At 38.0% G+C, this 19,452-nt stretch overlaps 1 protein-coding gene across 2 annotated transcripts in view; it reads left to right on the forward strand.

The window, feature by feature from the left end:
* The window catches only part of GFRA1 (GDNF family receptor alpha 1), a 141,961-nt gene that overhangs the window by 97,575 nt on the left and 24,934 nt on the right, over positions 1-19,452 (forward strand). For both annotated transcript variants that reach the window (XM_051619364.1, XM_051619365.1), the window contains exons 5-7: positions 3,917-4,026; positions 8,909-9,043; positions 12,066-12,244. In XM_051619364.1, coding sequence (XP_051475324.1) covers positions 3,917-4,026; positions 8,909-9,043; positions 12,066-12,244 — 424 coding nt within the window. The remainder of the gene's footprint in view (positions 1-3,916; positions 4,027-8,908; positions 9,044-12,065; positions 12,245-19,452) is intronic.

Genomic DNA, 19,452 nt, shown 5'->3' on the forward strand with positions numbered 1-19,452 from the left:
TCATAGAGCCGTTTTCCAATAGGCCATGATTTATGTCAGGTTCAAACTAAAAATGCAGTTTTAGAGGTTTTCCTGCAGCTTCATCATTTATATCAGGCTTTTAAATATTGCCTCAGTGCTGCAGCTGAGTTGACCAACTTTAAAGAGGGAGAACTGATAAATATCAAAGATAATTTCAGAACATCAAAGAACTTCTACAAAACCTTGGAAATAAGAAATAGTGAAAAGCTGATCGATGTTGCCTACTCAACGGGCTGTGCTAATATAAAATTAAATTGCCTCAAAAATTATATGCAGATTAGACACAATACTGCTATTAACAAAGCTTATTTGTAAGCAAAATTTTAAAGTTTTGATTTATCCTGCTGAGTATTTGAAGAACCACTATCATAAGGAAAACAAATTAACTTTGTTTTCTTTGTATTTTTAACTGTTACAAATGATTTTACTGGTGCTAATAAAAAGCATTAGAGAATAGCAGGTTTGGGACTTTTTTCTCTTCTCAGAAAGACTGTTTATTGTTTGAGCAGATTTTCTTTGAATTTGCCAATAGGATTATTCTTATTTTTTCAGTTCATGATATAAAAAATATTTGAAGTAAGCTTTCCAGAAGATGTTCAGTTTACTTTGAGGAGATTTTCCAGGGTGAATATAGGATTCATTTGTGGTTTTTTTGCCCCACAAAGAGATGTGTTTTGGTTTTTTTTTGTTCAAAAAATAAGATTTCTCTGTGGTTCTCTTCAGTTTTGTTTTTGTTTTTCTGGGCAAAGGAAAGGAAAAAAATGATTAATGCTGCTGTGCACAAAGAGGATTTGTGTTTCTTCAACAGAAAATGAAATTAATAGTTCCTTTTAAGTTCCTGCTACATGTTACGTACAATATAAAAGTGCCTGTGTCTCTCTATCCACCCATCTAGCAAATAGATACATACACTGCCCATCTAAAATGGTGCATACTTGAAGGAATACGTGTTCCAAGTGTGTTTGTCCTCTAGATTACCAACCTGTTCAGCCATGGGTTAGACACAAGTTTGTAATATCATTTGTAGTACTTAAAGATAAATGACTCTACAGTTCCTAATTAGGCTAATTTATCTTGCTCTAGAGAAACAGCAATACCACTGTTTTGGTATTACTGATGAACCCAGTTTCATTAGTGCTAGTCTTCTGGAAGTGTTTGGGGCCAGATCTTCAGTGAGCAATAATCAGCAGGTTCTCACTGAAAATTATGAAGTTATTTTATAGCAGGTGGAGGTATGTCTCTTTATTTGCTGGCCTTTATCTCCAGTGGAAATGAATCCACATAAATATCAGGTGTAGTTAACAGCTGAGGAGTGAGTGAGAACTTTGATAGTATGAAATTTAGATGACTCACTGGGGAGGAGGTGGATGATGATGTCCAGTAACGCCTGGACCAGAGCTATCTGAACTATATTTGGCTTATGAAAACTTAAATGTGCAACATTATCAGATCATTACCTTTTATGACCACAGAAGTTCTTCAGAAATTAATATAGAAATCAAGCTGTAAGCAAAAGGGATCAGCAGAGCAATTTTTAGCCTCCACTAGGGTTTACAACAAATATTTTAAGCAGATTGGTTAGTAAATGACTGGTTATCAGTCCTTACAAATATTTAGAGAAGAGGAATGTATTAAATGATCTCTGGACCAATCCACCTAATAATCCAAGGGGAAGAACTGGACATGTAAGAATGATGAAGAAAGAAGGAAAAATGAAATGATTGCAAGAAATGTTTTCAAGATTTTCAAGGTGCTGATCGTCTAATTGCTGCTCCAGAAAGATTTATTTGTGTTCACATAAATAATGAGCTACTTTGTTTTAGAAATGCAAAAATACTGCACATACAGCAGGCTTGCTCTTTCTACCATGGCAAAGATTATTCATACTAGATAGATGTAATAGGCTCTCCTCTGTCCTAAAACAGACTTCATCCAGGTACTAGTAGAATTTGTAAAAACCTTAGAAACTGTCAACTGTCTTTGTTCTCAGTTGCTCCAAAGGCTGGATTGAAGCCACTATCTAAATTACTGACTCTGAGAGGAATCCCTCCAGTGACACAGGGTTTCCTTGCCCAGATTATCTTCATGGTGCTGCTGTTTATCTCTTCCCATACCTGCTCGGACTGTCCTGTTGTAGATGCAGTATTTACCAGCAAAGCAGAGATTTTATGGAAATTTAGAAATCTCTAAACATAAAGGGCATCTTGAAGGACTAGTAGAGAGCTTGACTTTTTAAAGCTATTAAAGGCAGGTTAACAGAGAGATGTCCATCTCAAGGTTAACTGGTTAAAAAGGGAAGGAAGGGCCTGAAAAGCTTAGAGTTGACTGTGGTTTGAAGGCAACCATGGGTTTGCTGCTGTCAGTGCATTTAGAGAGGGGTGGAACTAAAAAGAGTTCATGAGAATAGCTCAGATAAATTCGGGTACCATTTCCATCCAATCTATTTATGGGATGCTTTCTCAAAACTAAGCCTGTGAACGCTTTGAAGTTTGCCCATCACTACTTTCAGGCCAATTAATGAAGTATATCCAGTTCCACTCTGAGATAGGTAAAACAATAAAGCAAACAAAGATAATTAGTCTCTGGAGCATGTAAACAAATAAAGTAAATCACTTGCAAATCCCTTGTTTCTGCTAACTTTGGGGTTTTTGTTGCAAAACTAAAGAAGAGCATTTATATTGCAAATCTGCACAGTGCTAGAGCAGTGATGAAAAGGCACAGCTGATGCTATTCTGATTTTGAGAGGGCTTTGCAAAGATTAAGCACCTGATCCTGAAACATCACTGTGAGTTGTTATAGGCAAGAGGACATTTTCATCCCTTTCTCGCAGAGAACACTGAAGTAGGGAAGTTACATAATTTTGTTCTTGGAGACAAAGGTCTAAATGCCACTTGATAAATAAACAAAAGCCACTGCGTCAAGTTTAGAAGTCTAAGTGAAAGCATGAGCAGAGCTGAGGAGAGGAGAGTGGCAGTAGGATGTGGGACCTTGACGCACCTCGATGATGCCTCTCAAATGCAACATTATGTGGCCTTTCAAACACAAATAACCAGCAGAGTTCTTGCTGCTAGTCCTTTCCTTGTTTTCCAATGTAGTAGTGATCTGTTGTGCAATACAGCTTCAGTCCTAGTCTTAAAGTACTTTCAATAAGTAAGCAGTGCTCTCCCCCTCTTGGGCATGGAGTAACTGAGGTGAATTAAAATAATACAGCCATTCAGCGCGCCAGAACTCGATGCAGAGCACACAGTTCCTTCTTCTGAGCCCTGGGCTCAGTGTTGTAGACTGAGATTCTGTAGATTCTCAGTGGCATGGCTCCAGGGGGCTGTGGAGACTGTGCCATCTGAATCTGCCCCAGTTCAGCCAGCTGGTTTTGCAGGCCAGTCCAGAGCCGGGGTAAGCCCGTTCCCTGGAAACTTAGGTCAGTACCAAAGCAGGTCCTGCCTCAAGTCATGTAGTAGAAAGACTCTGTGAGCACATACAGTTTTGTGTAATCAGTAAAGGAGCAGAAAGCATGTTCTGTTCCTGTAAAATAACAGGTTCCAGTTGCAGTTCAGATCCAGGCAAAATGACTGCTCATATGATTAAATCACTCTTTGTCTTTTTTTTTTTTTTTTTTGGCATGAGAGCACCGAGCATTTCTTTCAGTAAAGGGCAGAAATTTCCCTGTTGTTCTGTCCCTTTTTACTGTTTTCTTGCACTTTTTTGTTCTCACTTCAAAAACGGATTCTGGAAAGAGGCACATCTTAGAAAGAGACTCTCATCTGAAACATGTCCAATGCATGTTTAAGTTACAGAATATTAAGCCTTGTCCAAAACTAAAACTGAAAAGACTAGAAGAGGTAAGGATGCCTGCAGGCTTGATTTTTGAAGATATGCGTTTTCCTTCATATTCCAGGTCTCGCCTTGCAGATTTCTTCACAAACTGCCGGCCCGAGCCACGGTCTGCTAGTGGCTGCCTGAAGGAGAACTATGCTCACTGCCTCCTCTCTTACTCGGGGCTTATTGGTAAGAAGGCAGGGAAGGGTGGGGGCTTGCTCTGTCTAAAAAAACACCCAAACTGTATTTGAAGGCCCACATGAAGTACAAGCTGTGGAATATTATACTGTATGACACAAGGCAAAATTCTCCACCTAAGTGTATCGACCGTGTTTTACCTTTCAGAGTTTCCTGGTATAAATTTGTGCATTGCAAGGAAATGAAGAAGATAAGGAGAGGAAGTAAAGAAAGTAAAAGCTTTTTTACAAAGTAAAGCTTGTGAGAGTAGTTGAGTTTGGACAGGACCGTGAAGTAGGAAGTTATAAAGAACAAGTGAAAATGCAGCTTGGTTGATTTTGCAGCTGTCATCACAAGGTTGGGTAAATAACTCTTGGTCTTCAGGGAAAATTTGCAGGATGTTTGAGGAATGAGACTGTAGACCAACCCAGCCTTGTTTCACTTCCAGCTGCTGTTCTTCCCATGATGTCCTTCTGTCCACTCAGTTTTCTAAGATGCCTGTCAATAGAAGTGAACTGAGTCAAAATTTATCTTCTGAAATCCTCTCCTCTCTCCCACAAAATTAATTGTTTGCTGTCACCTTGCTGACTGTCAGCAGGCACAAGGATGCCTTTATGCAGTATTTTATTCCTGAAAAAGAGAGATCATCTCTTGAAGGGGCACTGGTAGAAATGCCGTAGTTGGACAGTGAAAGAATAAGTGAATGTCAGAACTCTGAAACAAATAAATTTTAAAGGCCACCAGATAAGATGGTTTTAAGCTTACAGCCTGCACCTGCTGCGAGGCAGTAATACCCCTTCTGTTGGGTGTGAAGGTCCCAGCTGAGGCCCTGAAGCTGATCCTGCTGTTAAATAAATATCTCTGGAGATAATATGCAAAATAAAATATTTCTAAAACAGGTAGGTTTTGCTGAAAAAAATGACTGAGAGGGATATTCACTGGCTTATTATTGTCATTCTAGCAGGTAACAAGTGAGGTAAGTTCATGTGGCGACTGGTGAAATAAGATGGGATGGTTCCAAAGGATATGCTTCTGTGACTTAAGAGCTGAAGACAGTATGGGAAGGGTATAACATCTGAACAGTTATGACAGAATGTCATTTGACTCTAAAACAAAGAATTGAGTATCTTTGAAAAGTGATCTAGTCAATAAGATTAAGAAATGTAGCTGCTGGCAAAGAGTAACTGTTAGTAATAGATACTTCTGGGTAAGAGCTGCCAAGAAGTTCTTGCTGGACCTTGTGAGTTTTGCTGGCAGTTTTGTTGGATCCATTTTTCAATTTAACCTCAAGGATTACCCAGTTACTGTAGTCAAGTGTTTTTGTGTTCCTGTGGATAACCATTCTGCAAAACACTGTCGCACATCAGAAATCTGGAATGGGTCCCTAAGGAGTTGAAATCAAAAGGAGATCTCATTTTCAAAGGGAAAAAGAAACCTTTTTCTTCCTTTCTGCTAGCCCTTAGAGACATGCAGAAAGATGGGTGTTGACTAGTGTTACAGGAGTTTTTACTTCTTGGTAGGAATTCTGGTAAAACAAGAAAACAACCAAAACAAAATTTTCATGTGCTGAAGCAGTAAATTCCTGCTTCCAGTATCAAGCTGACATAAAAGTGGAGGAAAGTATTTAAAGACTGTAAAATTTATAAGATGCTGAGATAAAAATCAGAGGCACAATCTTTCATCTGTCTGCTTAATATATATAAAGACACAGGAAGAAGAGATTGATAGGCTGTGGGGAAGAAGCAGTTCAGATCCATTCATTCACTAGAGCTTCAGGATCTCCAAGTGTTTTAATGAAGATAAAATATTATTCATTAAGATAAAATAGTATTTCATTTAGTCATTTCATTAAACATAGCAAAAATTGTGCCTCCATAAAGTTTGTTCAGCGAATTGAGGGTTCTTTATGGAAGGTACAGGGGATATGATACTGACATTGCATACAGGGATGTAAATCAGAGTTAACTTCACTGAAGTTAGTGGAATCCCACCTGAAGTAAATTATTTAAGTAGGAATAGACTCAGGCAGCTTTTGTATGAGGTGCTTTACCAGTTAATGGAGAACAGTCTATACAGGGTTCTTTAAGGTTTGCATCAGGATGCTATATATATAATTTTAAAGTTACATATATTTTACAGGAATTTTGAAAATCTTAATTTGTTGCTTTGGGCTCCTTGTTATAACTATAGGGATAAACTAATTATAAAAAAATAAAGGAAAAATACGAAAATTGCTAAAAGCAGAATAAGGTTGGATATAGCCATATTTGAGATTCATTGCTTTGGTTACAGCCTAGTCAAGCTATCTGGACCTGTCTGCCCTCCCACTTCAGTTGGAGATTGCTCTGACTGCCAGCTTCAAGATCTTCTTTAGCATTCACTTTCTGACACGTTTTCCCATGTCTTCAGTAAAATCCATCTAATTTCCCTGGGATTACTAGGAATTCCATGAGACTTTGTGTGAATAAACTGCAGTCACTTTGGGCCAAAGGAACTTTAGTCACTTGCCTGCCCTCCTGGACGCACCATCCATCTCCTCATTCTTAATTGACTTAATTTGATCAACCTCTTGGCTGTGTTCAGGTCAATTCTGCTTTTGTCTAAAATACAGAAACCTGACTGCCTGCTGTTGAGACCATCACAGAAATATTTGATACACAGAACACAGAAAACCAAGCATGTCCTGTTTAATTGCCAACCACCATGGCTTCTCTGATCTGTTAGTGTCCTTCAGCAGAATTTTCAAGATTTCAGCTAGAAGGGGTGAGGGGAGGGGGCTTGCAGGGGGAAGGCACACACATTGGAGGGAAAAAACCCAAAATCCACCCCAGGAAATCAAGCATATAATCCGCTTGGGTTCACATCTGCCCCCAGGTTTAAATGACAGTCTGATTTTCTACTTGCTGCTCCTTCAGCCACTCCGTTTTTGCTGGATGTACAGTTTGTGTGCTGTGTACACACATTCCTTGCCCTGTCCTTCCTATATTCATCAACCCTAATCATGCCTTCATATCTGTTACACTTCTCACCCCTGTCTTGACCCATTTTAATTACCTGATTGATTACCTCTTTGTGATAAGGTCTTACCTCAGTGATCTTTTTCATTTCCTCAATACCGTTCTGTTTTTCTAACCCTTCACTGAGCATTCGCTACTTAGCTTTTTTTTTTTTTTGAAGCCCACTGTTTTCTTTCCATTTGCATTCTTGATTTTCATTTTCTCTCACTTCTTTTCAGATCATGTCACATGGTTGAAATAGCATACGGAACCATCAAATGGATAATGGGCAGATATTTCCATTTGTTTTATTTTAGTATCAACCTCTTCGTATTTATCTATTGTCAAGTTTTCATTAATGGTGCAAATGACACTTGCCTGTTTTACTAAATTCTCTACCTTCATTTAATAATTAATAATTTTGAAGTGAGCTATTTACTCATTTGCTAATCTCATGTAGAATTTGAGCAATTATGGCAGCAACTATCTTTTAAAAGCTGGAAATAGATAAAGGTCTGAGATTGCATTCTAATTTCCAAAAATCCCAAAACAAGACAAAATATGCTTATTCTGTGAGTTTGGCAGTGGGACTGCAGTAATTTTCACGTACATTACTGCCTTTCTCAGGCCAGCCCTTAATGTCTCTTCTCCTTTGACTCCCATGTCGTGTACAAAGCAGTTTGCATGTTGATTTGCTCAGATCCTAGTGCTGCCTGGTGACTGAAAGGCTATTTGACGTCATTCTGTGATTTGTGTTATTTCTCATGTTCCTTTTTTTAGCTTGGTGTTTGATAGCCCTTTGCTGTGTAGCATTGCAAACTCTGGGACCCTGGACCTGTGGAGCAAATTTTCTCTGCTAGTGTACACTTTAGGTCTCTAGTATTTATCCTTCATCTAGTCCATCTTCTTAATGACTGCTTTGATGTCAGTTTTGAGGAGATGTGAGCACATTTCCTCATGATATATAGCCTATTCTAGAACTGTAGATTAGCAAGTGAGGAGCATGTTTCCTGAAGCAGCTGTCACCAGTACAACTCTGGAATACCTACTCATTTTCTCTTAATTTTTCCTGTTTGGTCAGACAAGTTTCAAGCCTTAGGGAAGCTTGAAATCTCTGGCCTGCTGGGGTGATGCCTTCAGTGGCACTACTGGTTTGAGTAAGTGCTGATTGTGTAACCGTTGCCTGATCCAGATGAGTGATGAACAGTTGCTGTATATCTTTTGGGACACAAAGTGCATTCTTTGGTTTCATTTCATTCTTAGTAGCCTTGAGTTAACATATAAGCATGTGAATATTTACCCAAGAATTTGTAATAGAGTCAGAATGGACCTGTGGTTGTGAGTTGTCAACAATGTTTAGGAAACAATCTCTGTATTGAAAAAGTAGTGACACAGCAAGGTTAATAGTAATTTATTACCTGCAAAGAATCCACTGTAGCATTTTCTGCATGCTGGTTATGTTTTTGCTTTGTTCATCACCATAACCCACTCTGTTAGCAGGTCCCTAACAAGCACCATGGGGTATTAGGGCTCCTCTCAGCATGACTTGCATTCTCCTTGCTCAAGTGTTTCAGAAATTGTTTTTCAGGCTGGCTGCAGACTCAAGGAGGAAGCTCAGATCTGACTGTCTCGTTTCAGCCGTTTATTTGCAGCTAGAACAAAAATGAGAAAAAATACAAGCAAGGAAGAAAAATTGGATTTTTAGAATATAACTCTAAAGACAGAGGTCCGCTTAGGTTTGGTCTGACAGCAAAGCCCTTTCTAAGATGTTCCCACCTTGTGGGATTCCTGCTCTGAATACATGACTTAGCAAGTGCTGTTTGCTATCTGCTTCGTGTGGGAAGGACATTTCAGTTCAAAGGTTGCTGACAGCTCTGTACCTCACTCTTCTTTAACAGGCACATCGATGACACCCAACTACATAGACTCAAAGAGTCTCAGCGTTGCCCCATGGTGTGACTGCAGCAACAGTGGTAACGACATAGAGGACTGCCTGACATTTCTGAATTTCTTCAAGGACAATATATGCCTTAGTGAGTACAAAATTAGACGTCTTTAGATGTGTTTTAGCAAGTTTTCTGGAATGACTTTGCTGTTTGAATATGTTATGATACATCAAGGCCATCTCTTTGCGCTTTATAGGCATCGTTCTGCTCTAGGTGTTAGAATTAAACAAATGGGCAAATATGCCTGATACTATGGTTTGTGGCCAAGTTTGCAAGAAGCTCTTGGAAAGGAATTAAAAGTCATGTCATACAGAAATATGTCTATATCACAGATCATATTTGGACCCTAACAGGCAGCATCTGTACCAGAATAGCACGACATCTGAGGGATTTCTGTATAATTTAAGAACTTCATATAAAAAAAAGATTTGTAGTTTATGATATGAAGGATTTGCTGTACATAAGTATAAATTGGATTGTGCTTGCATTTTGAAGCCAGGCTTCTGTTTTTCATGCTACTTACCTGATCTCAGATACCTGGTTTTAACACAAGTCTGGATGGTACCAATTGTAAAGGTTTTCTAAATTATTGATTTCTTCCCCCCCCCATTCCCCCCCTTCCCCCATCAAACTCACTTCCAAATTAGGGGTTATTACAAATTTCGGAATGGTTCAGTGGAGTCAATTTTGGCAGGTTCTCTTTTCAAATTTCCTGTCTGCCTGGAGCAGCGTAATTGGATGATGTGGAGTGTGCATCAGAGTTTTAATTTCAGATAAATGAGGAGACCAAAAGAGCTTGGCTTCCCTAGCCTAGCAGAACAGAAGTTGAAAGGATACGTGATTGTCCTCTGAAATGGCATTAGAGAGGCAAGCTCAGGTAGCGAAAAGGATGTCTTCTTCATGAAGAAATTTAGGATGTTTCTAGTTTAGTACAAAGTTTTTTCTCTGACAGAGGGTGGGAAAAATTCCATTTTTTTTTTTAAATAAACGTCATTGTCATTAATGGGCCTTTTAGTGTCTGGAGAAAATGTCATTTGTTTATTGGATGAAATTAGAATCCCTCTCACTTTTTTTAGACAAAACAGAAATCACTTTTCCACATGGGATGGAACTAGGAATTTGTTAGTCTGCTTAGCTGAAGTATATGCTTCCCCTTTAAACTGGAAAATAAACCAGTGATTTGGGGCATTTACAGAAGATGTGAGAAACCTAGTTTAAATGTTTATTTGAAAACCCAATTGGTTATTTATGCAAAGCGGAATAGCCAAGGCTGTATCCTGAGGGCTAGGGGACTTTGAAAGCAGGAAACTGAGGGTCACATTCCTACTGAGCCCGATGTGGAGCTGGGATATGAAGCTCAGTTTACCATGTCCCCTATAAACACCTGAAAACCTGGTCTTTCTTGCATGTCTGTATGTACTTGCCTAGAAATTCCATTCTAGGATTGAAAAACCTTTTGCAACAGATGTGAAGTTGAAACCAGAGTGGAAGTTTTGATTTCAGAAGGTGTAAAAATACTAGTGAAAGTTACAGTCTAATAATTAGTCCCAATAAAGACAAACATTGCATTGTTTCCTTTTTACATATATTAGACAAATTAACAGGCCCCAGATAAGATATATTCATTTAAAATTTGAGGCTGTTTATCATCTTGCTTATATTTTTATCCTCTTTATTGGAAGATCCAAAATGATCGGTAACATTACAGTGGTCCTAATTGCTGCCTCCCCAGTTAGAGTTTAGTCAATCTTAAATTCTGGAAATCAATTTTAAGACTTTATTTTAGCTACATGTTAGTGTCCTGACATTCATTTCCATCCTTTAGAATTCCTACTGGACTGAATTGGAATCAGTCTGTCAACCTGTTTGTTCAAAGTATTTGTTCACACCTGCTTTCTGCTGCAATAAAATGAATTGGCAAGTGGGAGGAAAAGTATAAAGCAATGAGATAGTTAATGCAAACTATTGAAGCATAGAAGATGTCAAGTTGGAAGAGACCCATAAGGATCATTGAGTATGATTCTATGAAATAATAAAGACTAATTCTAAAGACCACTTTACTTAGAAAACTGAAGGGATTGCATGTATTTCTGTGATCCTTCTTGTAATGATGGAAACAGTTACTGTTAATTTAGGAATTAATAGGAACACAGTGCTTTGTATTGTCCTACTCAGGTAAACCTAAGAAAAATATAATTCCCTTCTTTCCATTTTGTCTCCATCAACCAAGCTTATTGTGGTGACTCTTACACATTCTTCTCTTTACATATTGGAGTTCTGAGAACTAATATCTGAATAAAGTACATCTTTTTCAGATGAAAATTAAATGTAAATGATTTTATAAGGCAAGGAATACAACTGAGAAGAAGTATTAATAACTTCTACATATTAGTCCCCAGTGAAATTGTCTGATTCCTTGTACAAAGAATTTGAAATAAGAAATCCCTAAATCCATGTTGAATCCCTGAAGACCTGATTAAAAACTCTTTTTCTATTTGTTTATAAAAAACCCCAATCAATTTACTCTTGCCATAAACACACTCTTTAATCCCATGAAACTGTGATAAGCTTTTTAACTTCTATATTCTGAAGTTTTAGTTTAAGCATGCTTCCCTCACCTAATTATGCAGATTTTGATTGAAAACTGTAAGGAAAAAATTGTCTTAGTTTAAACCATTTTGTAGTTATAGGCTATTAGTTTTATTACAACAAAATATAGAAATACAGTAATATTTTGCTTGCTCTCTGTTTTTAGTTTGCTGTGTAACATCATGTGTCCGAATTAGGACATAACATTGAAACTGTATTTTAAATCTTGAAAGTAAATTTTGGAGGCTTTTGAATGGTAAGAAATGTGATTACAGTAAGTTCTAGAGCTTCTGTCAGGAATTATTTGGAACATTACAAAGAAGAAGCTGCACCAGATAATTATGTGACCCCAGACTCTGAGTTCATGTTTCTGATATAGTCAAATTTGAAGACACATTTTTCAGCATAAAAATTGAGTTTCTATAAATACATATTTTCAATGGAATAAGAATAATAAAGTAAGTTCTGCTTTCTGCTGTTTGTTTAGAAATAGAAAATTGCCTGTAATTTATTTTTGCAGGAAATGCAATTCAGGCCTTTGGCAATGGTACTGATGTGAACATGTGGCAGCCAGTCATACCAGTGCACACCACTGCAGCCACAACTACAACAGCTTTCAAACTCAGAATCACAGGTTCAGTGACCGCTAACAATGAAATACCCACCCACAACGATTCACCAGCATGTGCAAACCTGCAGGTAAGACTGACTTGTACTCCTTATGCAGTGCATAAAGGAGAGTTTTCCATAGATGTGTGTACAGAGTATTCTCCTGCTGCATAAACAGATGCCTGCTTGAATTAGAATACCTGTTTATTTCCCGTGTTGTAGTTACAAGCTGGATATATTGTAAAAGATATTCTTATTTTAAATCAGCAACATGCATATTTCAAAGTGGACTTTATTGCCTCTCTGACTCAGAAACAGGGTATAGTATTTAATTTGTTATCACAGGTTTGGATATGAAGGTGGCACTCTCCAAACCCTGCCAGGATATGTCAGGTTAAATTAATCCCCTGAGTAATCCAAATTCAGAGGGAACGCTTAATGTCAGCTAGCGTGTCCTGCTGCCTTCTTTCTAATGTTATTGGCAGTAAACTGAAGGGTTTTTTGGCTGAGTAGGTCTGGATATTAGAGAAAATGTGGTGCTACAAACTGCATAGTGAAGAAGCTGGACAGGGTTAGAAGCTATTTTAAATCAGGTGCTTTGCTGTACTGGGGTCAAGGTTGTGATGTGATTTTGACCAATGGCGGTAGCGATTTTCTGTGAGACTTCAAGTAGGCTATTCATGGTGTGTGATTGATTTTGGACTTGAAGTGGCTCATCTCCTGCTGAAGGCAATATATGCAGCTCATAGAAAGTTTGAAGAACTTCGGCAGGAGACAACTTCAGAAATAAGGCAGGATAGAGGTAACAGGAAATGTAAGATGAGAACATCCTTAGGTCAGATTAGAATCTTGGGTTACAAAAATTTCTGGTGCTTTAAGTGGAAAATTAGATCAGGGATAGATCTGCTTGGTCTGTTTATATTTGTCTTTACTAAAGGAAAACTGCTATGAGACACAAATGAAAGTGTCCAAGGTCTCATCTGATATTAAGATACTTTTTTTTTCTGGATTCTCCAATTCTTCCACATTTGTAGCATTCATAACTCACTTACTTATAAAAAACTGATGGTGTGTTCTTCATATTAAACTGTATCAAAAGTTTCCATGTTCACTAAAATGGACCATTTGCATCTCTCGGAAATGTCTTTTTTTTCTTAATTTTTCCTGCACCACTCTCTTATCTTCATCTTCTTCCAGTTTATCCATTTGTTTTGCATTGGCAAATTGGCCATGAATTAAAATTTTTCAGAGGCATTACGGAGTCAAGGAGTATATGGGGTTAATAGTAGATGGTGTTGAGGTTAGGTCCTTCTGGTTTAGTTCTGCTTTTCAGATCTATGCATTTGTTTTTAGTTAAGCTTTGTAAGTTACTGATGAGAGGGAGATAGTTGTAAGCATGTATGTCTATAGGCAGTAGTCATTTGGCCAAATAGAATATGCTAAAAAGACACGTAACCTTTTAAACCTGAAACTTGGAATATCGTGCATTTAAAGCATGACCTAGATGGAATATTATTATTTCACTTTATGTTTCATTAAAAAGCTGCTTTATGGGAGCAATCTCAGTGTTTGTGCAGTCCCCTGTAGAGTAAGGTCTCCAGATGCTACCAAAGCACACATGATAAATAACAAACTGAAGAAATGGCAAATGATCACAAATCCCACTGGATTCCCTTTGATTTGCAAATGATCCTCGAGCCTGAATAGATGTTCCAGTGTTTTGAAAATTAATTGAATTCTTCCCTATCCTTTCTCCTGTTACTCTGGCATTTTGAAATCACAACCCACATGAGTTTATCAGCACTGGTTTAAAGCTGTGTTATGGCTTCAAGTGTACCCTGATGTACTGGACACAGGAACTGAAGGTCTGTAGGGAGAACAGCTTCCTTTAAATAAATGATCTTGACTGGTTTGTAGAAGCTATAGATAAGTCTTAACTAAAAGGTCACTGAAGTTATGTGAATCAAGCAGTCTTATTCTTGTGAAATACAACATTTTGGTGCTCACTACATCCTTGTGTCAGAGCTGGAGCACAAAGAACAAAGCTCATATTCTAATGCCTTTTTCAAAAAATAACTTGCGAATAGAGCCAAAACAAGCCCACACTTCTTAAAAAAGAAACTTGTGCTTGTTGGACACTGTGGTGCCACTTTGCATTTAAGACTGAAACCTCAATGCAAATCTTACAAAAGAACTGGAGGCATTCATATCCCACTTGGAGAAGTGCATTAATTCCAGGGCTCTCCTCCCGTGAAAAATATGCCTTTGTAATATTTTCAAAACATGAACTAGTGCCACCAAAAGCAATCTGAAGGGCTTTGTTATGTGCTTAGCAGTTGAGCTGAAGGGTTTCAAAAAGGCAATATACCCTAAATGCTGTGAAAAGTAGAATTAAAAGCCTTAGTCTCAGCACAAAAAGACAATGGCAGAGGAGGATAAGGAAATGGTCACTGAGATGCTACAAGGCTGCGTTTCCTAATTGGTGGGTTTAAAAATACCGTGAAGGAAGAAAGAGCAGGAAGTGATTGATTAGTATAAATTGCAATAGAAATGAATACAGTAAGGGAAGAAAGAGCAGAAAGTGATTGATTAGTATAAATTGCCATAGAAATTAACAAATACTAACCTCCTAGGTTTGTAAAATACAGGGCCCTAGCCCAATCTGCCGAGTGTCACTAGCTGAGAAATCTTTGATACGATTTTTCTGACTTGTTCAAAATGGTTGTAGAATGGTAAGAATACACTAATGGTTTTGTCACTGTGCCATGGACTCCTGCTCACATGCAAACCTGGGAAATCAGAAGGGTTGTGAATGCTTAAAGAAATTAGGAGATACTCTTTCTTTACCTGTATTCAGTATCTATTTTGAATATCTGTTGAAGGTTTGGACTTCTAGATAATTTTTGTTTCAGTGGAACCGTTTAGAAATTGTTCTTGGTTTCAACTTACCATTGCTACAAGAATGTACAGGTCTTCTGTTATGGTGGTGTTTTCTTATTTCAAATTGATACAGAGAAATGTTGATTTCTTCTATTCCGATACTGAATCAGCATTCCATCCTTTCCAGGAAGATGCTTAACTTTGTCAGGCATCCTATAAACTCTTTTATAAACCTGGCTTCTAACAAAGTTTGCTAAAATAGAGCAGATAGTGGTTAGTTTCATACAAAATGCTAAATTCAGTAATTTTTTTGAGGTGTTTTTGATACCTTTCAAAGGCTTCTCAGCAACACAAAAATAATTTATAAAATACTGTGAACAAAAAGGAAGAATGCCAACAGTGTTCTCCTTACACAGGCATATTTCAATAGTATTTTTTATCCTTTTTTTTTTTTCTTTTTTTTCTGATAGCTGCACTCTAATGTTTTCCATTTACCTGACATATTTGGTCACCCTTCATTCTCAATCATAACTTGTGTTCTGTACACCAGTCAAAACATGGTTATGATCTTTCAGTCTCACATTCTTCCACCACTGCTTGAGCCATCACGTTGGATTATTGGAAAGGGCCAAAAGAATGAGTTTGGATGTGTATTCACAACATGTATTCTTCAAGAATAATGCTGCTTCTGCATTTAGGAGAGAAGCATGGAACTGAAAAATGATTACGAAATAAACTTCAAATGATAGATTAGACTAGATTAGACCATTTGTTACTGCATTATCAGCAGAACTAAGTAAAAACCTAAGGCTTTTGTACTGGGCTTGCTTTAGTATTTTAGAGGGCATTTTGCACAAAAATGATAGAAATCGAGGGAGTTAAGGACTTTTCAGTGTAAATTTATGCATTGAAATATATCAGCTCCCTAGATAGTTCTCTACTGTGTTTTCCCACATTTGTTACAAATGTCTTGCTCTAGTAACCTAAGTGCAGCATTAAGGGTTTGTGCTTTTGGAGAAGTGTGAGTAGCAGATGGGTGTGATCCAGCCCTTCAGACCAAAAGCAAGTTGATTCCAGTGTGTCAGTGTCTTCATATTCTCAGCAGCAAAATTTAAAAAGTATGAGATGGGAATTGAAAGGCTCAAACATTTTTGGAGGAACAAGGAAGGAAAGAGACAGATAATTAAATATGTTGATTCTTTCTATTTGCATGTAAAATTAGTGAGTGTTTAGAATCTATGTGGGTCGTATTGCTACCTGTTCTTCCACAAATTCCCATAATTCCACATAAACCTAGAGCCTTTAGGAAATAACTGGTATGGCAAGTCTTAGAACAAAAACAGGAGGCAGAGTTCAGTTCTTGGAGGAGATGAGGGCTTAAGCATGACTCACAAACTGAAAATTACTGTGCTTTTTGCTTGTAGGTCTCTCTCTTGCAGATTGTCAGCACTGTGTGATCTGCTAATCTGGTATTTGAAGTACTGTCTATGATTATTCAGAGTAGCTTCCCGTGTGCTAACTGTTATTATTGTTCTTAAGCGTTGTGTAGGTGTTTGGAGGGGGTTAAAAGCTTCAGTGTTGTGTCCTGAAGATCAAGGCACAGCAGGTCTGGAGCTTCATGGTAATGGATGGTGGGTGAACATAAGCAGGAAACAGGGGCAGCATGTAGGTGCGTTGTTGATGAAGGGGATAGCACAACTTGCTGAGATGTTGCTGGAATGGGGAGAAGAGGTATTTGACTGATCCCCTGAGCATCAGCATTAACTCCCCTATTGTGCCTGGCACCCTCTTTTCCCCATCCTTTCAATAAACCTAGTGAACTCTCTCTATCTTTTCCATTTTGTGCACTGACCTTTCCATTGCCCCACCTGCTCCATCCCTCAGGAGAAGCTGTGTTTGGACCTCTGCCTCCAGGCACTGCAGCTACACAGAAAGTTACAGTCTGGGGCAAAAGATGGACAGGGAATAAAAGGCTCCCAATGCTGTGCCAGAACAAAATAATAATAAAAATATTAATGAAATGTTTGTAATGAAAATATTTAAATTTACCTCCTGTATTTCCAGGATTAGCTGGCATAATAGAGTCAGCCTGCTGGTAGAAGTGATTTAAAGAACACCTATTGACAGCTTTTCTTCTGAGAAAGCAACATCTCTAATTTGCTTCAGTAGCAATTCTCTTGTACCTAGAGAAGTCGTATGTGCTTTGCATGTTCTGATTAAAATCTGACAGCCAGGGATAATTTAAAGTTTCATCTTTAATCTTCTAATCTGGGGAACACTGAAAAAATGCCTGTGTTTTACCCACACAGGGCCTCCTTTTTCCATTTATGCCACTGGCATTGATTTCAGGGAGGTTAATCTTTGTTTCTGCACCATGCTGGAGTGGGACCTCAAAAAATGTAGAAGTATAACATTCCCTGAGGCTCTATTAATTTACTACATGGCGCTTGCACCTTTCAGACAGAACTAGAGAAGGCCAAGTTACCATAAACAAGGGATAAGATTTGGGTTTTCCATGCATTTGGAAATCTTGGTGTTGGTAGGCAGGAAAGCAGTTGGCAGTTTGCCTGCTTTACTGTGGGAACAGTGGACCTCAGTGGCAACCAAATAGATCCATATGTACTAATGGTATGATCACGTAGACTGTTCCCACTCAGAGCAAGGCTGCACTTGGGTTCTTCACCTTCTGTGGCAAAGGATTTCAGGACCACACAAGATAGACCATTTTCAAGCTTGTTGAAATCCAGCTGAAGTTACAGATCTGAGTAATACAGTTTATTAACTTCTAAGTACAGGAAGTCTTCTCCCTCTTTTGAACATCAGAGGCACAGTTGGAGGATGTAGCCAAGGGTCATGCCTTACCGGCTTAGATGGATCATTAGTGTTGGCATTGCTATGAGACCAGTAGTCAACAGAAAATTGTTCTCATTTACCAGCCTTGGTAAATGTTCTCATTTACCAGGCCCCTTTGCAAGATCAGTCACGATTTGTGGAGTAATGTACAGGCTAAAACTCTCTGACAGTGTAAGTCAGCACATCTATGTTGTTATAATCAGACCCTGGTAAACACCAGTGCCTGAAGGGGGGGCCTACAGGAAAGCTGGGGAGGGACTTTTTACAAAGGCTTGTGGCAAGAGTACAATGGGTAATGGATTAAAACTGAAAGAGGGAAGATTTAGGTTAGACATTAGGAAGAAATTATTCAGTGTGAGGGTGGTGAGACACTGAAACAGGTTGCCCAGGGAAGTTGTGGAAGCCCCGTCCCTGGAAGGGTTCAAGGCCTTGGGGCTTGGAGCAACCTGATCTAGTGCCCCCCATGCAGGGGGTTGGGACTAGGTCATCTGAAAGGTCCCTTACAACTCAAACCACTCTATGATTCTATGATATGTAAAGCTCTCTGTCAGACTGGACCTTGTATTTAATGCTAAACATTCTGATGAAACGTTGTTAATGTTGGCAGTTGGGTGTGATAAACTCCCATTACAGAAAGGCAGCAAAAGGGTCTATTTGGCATACTGGAATTACAGTTTAAATTATGTTTTTTTAGATTAGCATGCTTTTCATTATATTGAAATATTGTGCATGTGTGCTGTGGAGATCTTAATACTTTGGAATTGTTTCATCAATTATAAAACATTTTACAGTTAATTTTAAAAAAAAGTTTTAATAGTCTGAGCATCTTTAGTGTATTATAATAATACAGCACTTTATAGCAGACAGTAAAACTCCAGGCTACAGTTTTAGGGATCATGCAATTTTGTTTTATAGTTTAATAATTGTTCAATTGAAAATGAGTATGAGGTTACTAAAAACCAACTTAATGAGTTACAAAAATACAACTATATTAAAATGTACTACACACCTCTACAGAAAATTGAAATTTCTATGGAGAGATTATAGTTCTTATCCTCAGAAATAATTTTGCAAATTATTGCTACTAAAAGCAGATGTAGTATTTGCAGTGTTCCCCTAAGCCACAGTTGTTTCTATGTTTCACATCAGGATCCTCTTAGAGGAATACCCACAAAAATACAAAGTGCTAGAATAGACCTGAATCGGAAAATTGGATCATGGCAGATAAGCCAAATCAAACTATTCATAGCCCATGTTATTACTTTATGTGGTTCTTCATCATATTAAATGTATTCCTGATGTCAACCAACTTTAGTTCACAATCAAGAATCTAGTCCATCATCTCTTTCCCTTTTAAAACAAATAGCTCCCTGTAGCTTGCAAAAACCAGCCATAAAATGGAATACAGTCTTATCATTTAATTTTAAGGCCTAACTACCACTAATAAAAATTCCAGGTCATTGCATTGCAGTGCTAGATATTTAATCATATTGTCTTTGGAAGTACAGCTCATAATATATTGTGCCTTTATGGGACTTGACAAAGTGCTTTGTTTAAGACATATT

Source organism: Apus apus, chromosome 4 (genome assembly GCF_020740795.1).
Source record: "Apus apus isolate bApuApu2 chromosome 4, bApuApu2.pri.cur, whole genome shotgun sequence".
Taxonomy (NCBI): Eukaryota; Metazoa; Chordata; class Aves; order Apodiformes; family Apodidae; genus Apus; species Apus apus.